General features: G+C 56.7%; 1 protein-coding gene across 1 annotated transcript in view; it reads left to right on the top strand.

Annotated features, from left to right (window-relative positions):
• The window catches only part of ITPR3 (inositol 1,4,5-trisphosphate receptor type 3), a 110,898-nt gene that overhangs the window by 15,197 nt on the left and 86,152 nt on the right, over positions 1 to 9,549 (top strand). The window contains exon 2 of the mRNA XM_014586175.2: positions 8,814 to 8,884. Coding sequence (XP_014441661.1) covers positions 8,814 to 8,884 — 71 coding nt within the window. The remainder of the gene's footprint in view (positions 1 to 8,813; positions 8,885 to 9,549) is intronic.

The raw sequence follows: 9,549 nt of genomic DNA, 5'->3' as shown, positions 1-9,549 counted from the left end.
ACTGTGTGGGCCTGGTAGTCCCTCACCCTCCAGTCATAGATGCTGGCAGGAAAAGGGATTTTGCAGTCGCAGGGCTGGTATTTCTTTCTTTTTTTTTTTTCTTTTTTTAAATTTTTTTTGGAGAGGTTTTTGCTATAGGGCACGTGCGCTCCCCAGACAGACAGAGAGAGACAGAGAGACAGAAAGTGAGAAATCACTCCCCAGGGGGGATGGTCACGCTACAATCTCTTCTCCTCCATTCTCTCGGGATCTTGGGCACGCACGCACATGCGCCCGGCGTGAGTTTTAAGCCACCGGGTCCGGGACGTGAACCGCGGTCGACTACATGGGAGTCCAGCGACATAGCCATTACGCTAACTGCTGATTCCCAGGGCTGGTGTTTCTAATGTCTACGCCAGGGTGCCACCAGGGTTAGGGACCGGCAGGGAACTCTGTAGTAACCTAAGCTCACCCTAGGCTGGGGGAGAATGAAGATAGGCCCTTCCCAGTGCCCTGGGCAGAGGGGCTTTGGAGGGAGGGGCTGGGAGAGGGAGGTGAAGCCACAGGCCCCTTTCCTGTAGAGAGCTGGGCTCTGACCGCAGCGCCAGGTGCCCACCCAGAGCCAGGTGCCTACCTGGAGCCAGGTGCCCACCCGGAGCCAGGCACCCACCTGGAACCAGGTGCCCACCTGGAACCAGGTGCCCACCTGGAGCCAGGTGCCTGTCTAGTGTAATAAACACAGATTCCCCCAGGAGGGAGAGTTGTGGGGGCTGTGACCGGAGACCTTGGTGTCACCAGGTGGGGAGGGGTCCTTGGGGTGCCAGGAGAGGAGGAAGGCTCTGCGCAGGCCAGGCCGAGGTCACCGCCCCGCCTTGGCGCCCCTGGCGATGCTCGCCCTCCTTTGGGGGTGGCCGGCCTGTGGCTGCATGTGGGGCGGTGAGTTTCCGCGGGGCGCGGACTACTGCTCCGGTGATCTGTGATCTGCGTGGGCCCAGAACAGCTGACAGAGCACGCAGCGGCTGGGGGAGCTCGGCCTCGCCCTCCATCGGAACTTACTGTCCGGTGTCCCGGCCTCCCCCTTCTCCAGTCCCCCCATAGCACCTACGTGGGATGCCTTGGTCCTAATGAACATCTGCAGAATAGAGGGCAGGCCTCTAGGGGTCGCTTGGGGCACTTCCGAGTAGGGGTGCCCCCAGCACCAGGTGCAACCCGGAAACAGGAAGGCGGGGTGCCAGGACTTGGAGGAGGTTTGGAGGAGGGGCCTTTGGAGTGCTGGCAGGCTGGGGCAGCTGCGACTCCGGAGTGCGGGAGTGGGAGGAAGCGCTGCAGGGCCGGGGCCTGCCTCCCGCGTCCTCACCCCGGTTTGTTTTCTGTACCTCCCACGGGCCTTGCTTCTCTGTTCGGGCGCTGTACAGGCCTTCCTGGCCCGTCCCAGTCGCGGGTCCTTCCTAGCCTCGTTTGAAAGGCCCCTGGAGGCATGTCCCCCTCCTGACCAGGTCCTTCCCTCTTTACCTGGCTTCAGTGTGCACCCCGTGTGGACTGGGCGTGGGGGGAGCTTTAGGAGCTGCGCCAGCGTGGCCAGCGTGGCCAGCGTGGCCAGTGTGGCCGGACATCCACCTGATGACCAAATGGATTTGTGCGGGGGGGATTAGGAAAAGCATGCCGGACGCCGAATTTGCATGTCTTTTCCCTGCACGTGTGACCCCGGGGAGTGCCCACGGGTGTCGGGGGAGGATGGATTTTCCTTCATACAGGGAGTCTCTGAAGGAGACTCTGGCCTCCCCTCTCTGCTCCCCCAGGCCTGTGCACTGACCGAAACAGGGGCCCCCGGCCTCTCCTCAGCCCCAGGACATCCATGCTGCCCTGTGGCTCCAGCACCCCTGGTGGTACCGGGTCCCACATCCTCTCCTCCCTCAAACACGTCACCGTCCTGCGTCCCCTCCGCCCAGGGCGAAGGCACAGCCGCTAATCCGACCTGCTGCTGTCTTACGGGGAGGTCTATGAATTATTCAAGCGGAGCCGCTCTGCTGCGTTCACACCGGCGCCGACTGGCCAGGCGCTGGCCTCTCCCTTCCCTGAATTTGGACGAACCCCCAGCTGGTACCCGCAGCTGGCCCCAGGACACAGTCCCGTGCCACCCTCTCCTGTGGTGTGACTGTCTCCCCAGTGAGGGTTGGGCCCCTGAGGCAGGGACCTTATCTTTTGCTCCTCGCGCTCTTCCGTCTGCAGCAGTAAAACGAATTAACGCTCCATGTGTATTTCGTGTGCGGTCGCCCTGCACCAGACCAGGGTCTGGGTGCTGTGGATAAGGCGGGGAGCAGAGCAGACACCCCTGACCTCATCCAGCTGACATCCCCTGGGGTGTGTGGGGGTGAACAAGCAGGTAGTGGACCAGGTGGGGGGACTGGCAAGGCGACAAGCCAGAGAGGAAGGGGCACAGGGTGCGGGAGGAAGCAGGTTACCATTACGTTTCTTTCATTCATTCGTTTCTCCCGTCCGTGAGAGACAGAGAGGGTGGTGATGCTGTGATCTACCCCCAGCCTCAGCCAGCCCTGGGTCATGGCACTCGAGGGCCTGGAGGGCCTGGGGTACTCCAGGAGGTCTCCCAGCAAGGGCCCACAACCTCCGTGGGGGTCAGCCCCAGAGTGTTTCGATTTGGCCCCGTGCCACTGTATGGCCCCTCTGGTTTGAACGAGGATGGGAGGGAGGGTCTCCCCGGAGATCTGCCAGAGGTGACGGTTGTCAGGAGGTAGAGGGCTCCAGGCAGGGGAGAGTCAGGGCTGCGTCACTGGAAGGCCCAGGGCCTGGCGGAGGGCTGTGCGGCTGCGGCGCAGTGGACCAGGCAAGAGAGGGGGTGCACCGGTGGGCCTTTCAGCCACTGCAAGTTCTGTGGTTTGACTCTGCGGTGCGTGGTTCTGGAGGGTTCTGAGCAGATCGCTGGCATGACAGACTTACCTTTTAAAGGCATCCTGGGAACAGCAGGTGGCGTAGTGGTTGTGGCACTGGACTCCCACATGGTCGACTGGTTTGAGTCTGGGACCTGGCAGCTTGAAACAGCCAGGTGTGTGTGTGTGTGTGTGTGTGCGTGCGCGTGTGCCCAAAATCCCCAGAGAAGACTGGAGAAGGGATTGCGGTGTGGCCATCCCCCCTGGGATGATTTCTCGCTTTCTGTCTCTATGTCTCTCTCTGTCTGTCTGGCAAGCGCACACGCCCTATAGCAAAAACCTCCCAAAATAAGTAAGTAAATAAATAAATAAAGGGATCCTTCTGCTGCTGAGTGAGAAATAGGCTGCGGGGGCCTGGACCAGGGTGGTGTTAGCCGTGACCAGAAGAGGGGCTAGCAGGTGGCATGGTGGTTAAGAGTGCTGGACTCTCACGTGGCTCACCACAGTTCGAGTCCCAGACCCCGCAGCTTGCTTTCTCATTTTCTCTCACACTCTGCCCTTCTCTGGTAAAATGTAAATTAATTAATTAAATAAATAAGGTTCAATAAAGTAATTCTTTTTAAAATAAAGTGGCCAGGGAACCAGCAGTTACCGTAATGGCTATGTCGCTGGACTCCCACGTAGTCAACCGTGGTTCGCGTCCTGGACCCGGTGGCTTAAAACTCATGCCGGGCGCGTGTGCGTGCGTGCCCAAGATCCCGAGAGGAGAATGGAGGAGAAGGGATTTGCGATGTGACCATCCCCCCTGGGGGGTGATTTCTCGCTTTCTGTCTCTCTGTCTCTCTGTCTGTCTGGCGAGCGCACGCGCCCTATAGCGGAACAAAAAAAAAAAAAAAAAACACACAAAAAAATAAAGTGGCCAGAAGAGTGGGATTTTGCATGTATTTTGAAGATGGAGTCCTCAGGCATTCTGACAGTTAGGTGAGAGTCGTGAGAAGAGAGGGGCCGAGGAGAGGTTCTTGGGTTTTGGCTCGAGCAATTGCAAGGAGGGAGTTGGCGCCGGCCAGATGGGAAGGACGGCAGGAGGGGCGCACGGAGGTGGAAGACCAGGAGCTCAGCTCCGTGCCGAGACTCGGGTGCCTGCGGACACTAAGGGGAGTTGGGGACAGGTAGTGGGGTTCCCAGTGACTGCATTAGGGTGCTTTGGAGTCCTTGAGTGTGACCAAGTGTGACCAAGACGGCCGAGGGGGTGAGTGCAGGTGGAGCAGGGAAGATGGCGCAGGCTGGGCCTGTGCTGGAGCCGGCGAGGGTCTCTGCGCCCCAGCCCTGAGGTCCTGCACTGCACCTGCTCCGACGCTGCGCCACCCGCTCTGCACATGGTGTATCCTCCCCGGGCTTTGGTCTCCCTGCCTTCAAACGCAAATAATAACAAAGCAGGTTCAGGAAATTAAATAACAGTATCTGGGACTCACCAGTGGTGTGGTGGTTAAGGCAACTTGAACACTCATGACCGACTGCGCAGTTCAAGTCCCAGACCTGGTGGCTTAAAAACCATGCTGGGCATGTGTGTGTGTGCCCCAAATCCTAAGGAGGATGGAGAAGGGATTTGGCATAGCCATCTCCCCCCCGCAGGGAGGTGGTTTCTCACTTTATCTCTCTCTGTTCCTGGCACAGGCCCTATGGAAAAGTTAAAAAAGAGAGAGAAAAAAAAAAAGGAAAAGAAAAAAAATGGAATATGAGAGTACTAGGCAGCTTTCTGTTTCTCTCTGACCCCAACAGGATGTTTTATACCTGGAGTCAGTGCCACATGTCACAGGCTCAGGGCTCAGGGCTCAGGGCCACAGAACTGCCCCACTCCAGGTGCTGGTAGCAAGTGTAGGCCTCTGCACTTCTCACCACCAGCTGTAAATCTGGGGTTTCCACAACCCCTTCGTGTTTGATCATGAAGAACGGAGCTCAAGGGGAACCAGCAGTTAGCATAATGGCTATGTCGCTGGACTCCCACGTAGTCGACCGCGGTTCGCGTCCCAGACCCAGTGGCTTAAAACTCACGCCGGGCGCGTGTGCGTGCGTGCCCAAGATCCCGAGAAGAGAATGGAGGAGAAGGGATTGCGGCGTGACCATCCCCCTGGGGTGTGATTTCTCGCTTTCTGTCTCTCTGTCTCTCTCTGTCTGTCTGGCGAGCGCACGCGCCCTATAGCGAAAACCTCTCAAAAAAAAAGAAAAGAGCGGAGCTCGAGGATCAGTATACCGACGAGCTACTGGCTTACCATGAAGACGCCATGAAGGTGCAGCCAGATGGAGGAGATGCATAAGATGGGGGGGGGGCACAAAGCCCCCACGGCCTCTCTGGGCGTGCCATCCTCCCAGCCCCTCTCTGTGGTCACCCCTAGATCCTGTCTTTAGGTCTCATGAGTAGACAGGATTGATCAAATCATTGGCCATAGGTGATTAAATCTCCCCCAGCCCCCCTCCTCTCTCCCGGGCTGTGCTGGGTGTGCTGGATTGAAAGTTCTCACCCCAGGATCACACGGAGAGTTCCCCTGGCAACCAGCCCGGCCATCCCTGGGGGTTTTCCAAAAATCGTGTCATTAATACCAATTAGCATCAAGGTGGTTAGAAGGGGCTTGATGCGAACAAAATTCAAGCCATTCCTGTCAGTGCTCCAGAGCTATTTCGGGAACTGGGGACAAATCCAGATATCATAATAAGAGACTCTTTTTTAAAAAAAATATTATTTTACTTAACTTTATTTATTATTATTATTTTAATCTTTCCAGAGAGAGACCGAGAAAATGAGAAAGCAAGCCTCCAGGTTCAGGACTTGAACCATGGTGAGCCATGTGGGAGTCCAGTGCCCTTAACCACCATGCCACCTGCTGGCTCCAATAAGAGAGACTCTTATCACTTAGGAAGTTACAAAGGTTTTAGGAGTTCTGGCCAGGAGTGGGGAGGAAAGACCAAATATATATTTCCTTTCTTTTTTTTAGATTTGTGATAGAGTGCGCATGCTTGCTGGAGAAAGAGAGAGGGAAAGTGAGAAATCAGCCCTCCAGGGGAGATGACCATGCCACAGGCCCTTCTCCATTCGCCTCTCAGGATTCTGGGCACACATGCCCGTGTGCCTGGCATTTTTTTCAAACCTCCATGCCTGGGACTTGAACCACGGTTGACCATGTGGACTCTAGTGCCTTAACCAGCATGCCACCAGTTGGCCCCTATATTTGTTATGTCATATCACAGGACTGCATTGAGCAAAGTGCTGGTGATTCCCAAGGGAAAGATAAAGGAGTCCCGTTCTTAGGGAACTCACAGTGTAGACACAGCAAGTGTAGACGTAGAAAGAGACACAGCTGCCGCAGGACAGGACTGGGGGAATACAGGAGGGAAGCCCCCAGGGAGAGGCAGACCTGGTCCAGGAAGGCTAATGGGGAGGAGAGGGGTAAAAGAATGGAGGTATGCTAGGCCTGGGGCTTCTGGGGGGCCAGGGTGCTAGGGATAACAGATTCAGGCTCCCAGGACTGTCTCTGGACAGATGAGGGCTCCAAGGACTTTGGTATCAGCTGGAAGTTTAGTGCAGCCTGGGGCAGGAAAATGGGGCGGCCAGCTGGGGAGTGCGTGGAGGTCAGATCACAGGAGATGTTGTTAGCCTTCTTGAGGGGAAATGCAGAAGCACCACAGGCTTTTAGATCAACTACTTAATCTTCAGACTAGCTCTTCCTCTGTGAAACTGTTGACCATGAGCCCCTTGCCGAGAAGAGGCTGCACTGGTGCAGTGCAAAGAGACTATCTTCTGAAATGGGTGATCGCCAGCACTCGGGGCTGGCTGGGGGGGGTTTTAGGGGGTTTTTTTTTTTTTTTTTTTTTTTTTAACCTTAGGGCGTGTTTGCTTTGGGGGGTTACAAAACCCCCAGGGAAAAGTGGCTCACCACACCAATGTCCCTTCTCCTCCATTCTCCCGGGATCTTGAGCATGCACATATGCACGTGCCCGGCATGTTTCAAGTCTCCGGGTCTGGGATTCGAACCGTGGTTGACCATCTGGGAGTCCAGTGACATAACTGCTACACTGTCGGCTGGCCCCAGCATTGGAGAACTTTAAAAGCGGTAATGGGTGGATCAGTAAGTGCACTCCAGAGCTGGAGGATTAATCCCAGCCATAACTGTCTGTGTAGGGGTATTTCAGGCTGTAGAGTAGGCCAAAGGGGTGTGTGTGCATGTGTGTGTGTGTGTGTGTGTGTGTGTGTGTGTACTGAATGGGGTCATTGTCCTGCTTTTGAGGCCCAGAGGTTCGTCTCTGGTTTTGTGTCTTATAAATCTCTCTCCTTTGTCTGTCATCTCTTACTGCTTCTGTTTTATTTTTGTTTATGGTTTTTTTTTTTGGCCAGAGAGTTCATCTACTTTCCAGAGGGAGACAGACAGAAAGAGAAGTCATCCCCCAGTGGGGCGTGGTCACGCTGCAATCCTTTCTCCTCCATTTCTCCCTCCTGTTGGGATTTTGGGCACGCACATGTGCCTGGCATGTTTCTCAAGTCTCTGGGACTGGGACTCGAACTACATGGTCAGCCACATGGAAGCTGGCTTCCTTAACCACGAGGCCACAGGGCCAGCTAGCTGCTTCTGTTTCTCATCCTTTTCATGTTTCTCACTTTGTTTCTCACCTGCCTCTCTTGCTCACTCTCTCTTCCCTGTTCTCATTGGCCTCTCCCTCCCTCTGGGTCTCTCCCTGCCATAGTCTCTCGGCCCCTTTCCTCTTTCTTCTCCAGCCCCCATTGTCCTGGCAGTCCTGGCAGCAGAGTCTTGGGGGCTGGCAGCGGCTGCCTTTGCAGTGCGTTACTATCCGGGACTGCAGCAGGGCCCCTCTGCAACTCCAGCTCCAGCTCCAGACAGGGGTGGGCTGAGTGTGTCTGCCTTTCTGGGGGTTCTCCTACGTCCACCCCAAGAGAACTTGCCTTTTGTAAAAGTTTGTTTATTGGGGCCAGCAGATGGTTGTCCTGGATCCAGAGGCTTGAAAATCATGCCGGGCACCTGTGCATGCGTGCGTGTCCAAGATCCTAGGAAGAAAGACTGTGGCGCGGCCATTCCTCCTAGGGGTGATTTCTCACTTTCTTTCTCACTGTCTCTGTCTCTCTCTATAGCAAGCGCACATGCCATACGGCAGAAACCTCTTATAAAAAAAGTTGTTTATTTCTTTTACGAGCACGAGAGCAACAGCACTCCCAACAGTTTTTTTTTTTTTTTTGGAGAGGTTTTTGCTATAGGGCGCATGTGCTCGCCAGACAGACAGAAAGTGAGAAATCACTCCCCAGGGGGGATGGCCACTCCCACATGGCCAACCTCAGTCCGAGCCCAGATCTGGTGGCTTCGAAATCACTCCCGGCACGTGTGCGTGCGTGCCCAAGATTCCAGGTCATGGGAACAGGTCTGCTGTCTTGAAGACAGTCCACCCGGTGGACTGTCTTCAAGACAGCAGACCTGTTCCCATGACCTGGAATCTTGGGCACGCACGCACACGTGCCCGGGGTGATTTCGAAGCCACCAGATCTGGGCTCGGACTGAGGTTGGCCATGTGGGAGGCCAGGGATGTAACCACGACACCATCCGCTCGTCCCCCGTTTTAAGGACAAGGTCTCACTGCCGCAGTCCTCTTGCCTCAGACTCCTGAGTGGCTGGGATTATAGGTTCATGCTAGACTCCCAGCCTTCAGGCCAGGCTAGGAATGGATCCCGGGCCCCCCACGTGGGCTCGCAGCATGCATGGCCGCCGCTGGGCTGAGACCTGGCCCCTTAACAGTGGTGCCAGGAGAGAACGACTCCGGTGGGGGATTGTCAGTGACAGAGGGAGCTCCCCCAGGCTTCCCTGGTGCCCTGGAATCCCACTGCCTTGAGGAAGGGATGCTGCGGGGAGAGGGGTCTCTTCTGTCCTGCTGACCAGCTGCCTTGTCCCCTAGGCTGGTGGATGACCGCTGTGTGGTGGAGCCCGCGGCGGGGGACCTGGACAACCCCCCTAAGAAGTTCCGAGGTAAGACCACCACCCCCACCGCCAAAGCCCCTCCTGACTCCTGAGTCCTGAACCTGTGACTAAAGTTACCTAGCCCCTTCAGGCCCGAAGGCCACCCTGCAGTCTGAATCCCCTCTGTCTTCACTGCCTCCATCTTGGCAGGCACTCAGGGCTCCCTTCATTTTAGGGCCACGCCCCGCTGCTCAGGGCCACGCCCCCTTTGGCCAGGGTCCCTTTCTCCCCAGCGCCCCAGCAGCCACAGGGCTGTCTTTGTCTGTGTGACAGGCATTTTCTGGAGACAGGCGAGGGCAGAAAGAATCTCTTGGGGCTGCAGGAGGCCCGAGATGGGAGCCCTCCCTCTCTGTGGTTAGGGGACAGGCCCTGATGGTCCCCAGAATCCTCTGGACCCTGGCTGCGTCCTTAGTCTGGCTCTGTGCGGTGGCCCCTGCCGTGTAGCGTCTGTGACCTTGGGCACGAGGCCTCCCTGGTCCCACCCAGCAGGCCCCACGACCCCGTGAGGATGAGCTGATTTGCTGCTGTCTCTCGCCAGCCCAGGGGAAGCTCTGTTGTGATTACCTGTGACGACTGAGACCGACAGGCGACAGACAGTCGGTCAGACAGACAGACCCTGGGCGTGGCACGCCGGGCGGGGGCCGGCAGGCAACAGCCAGGCCTGCGGCCCCCCA

Source organism: Tupaia chinensis, unplaced genomic scaffold (genome assembly GCF_000334495.1).
Source record: "Tupaia chinensis unplaced genomic scaffold, TupChi_1.0 Scaffold000116_1, whole genome shotgun sequence".
Lineage (NCBI taxonomy): Eukaryota > Metazoa > Chordata > Mammalia > Scandentia > Tupaiidae > Tupaia > Tupaia belangeri.
This window is presented reverse-complemented; position numbering and strand designations above follow the sequence as displayed.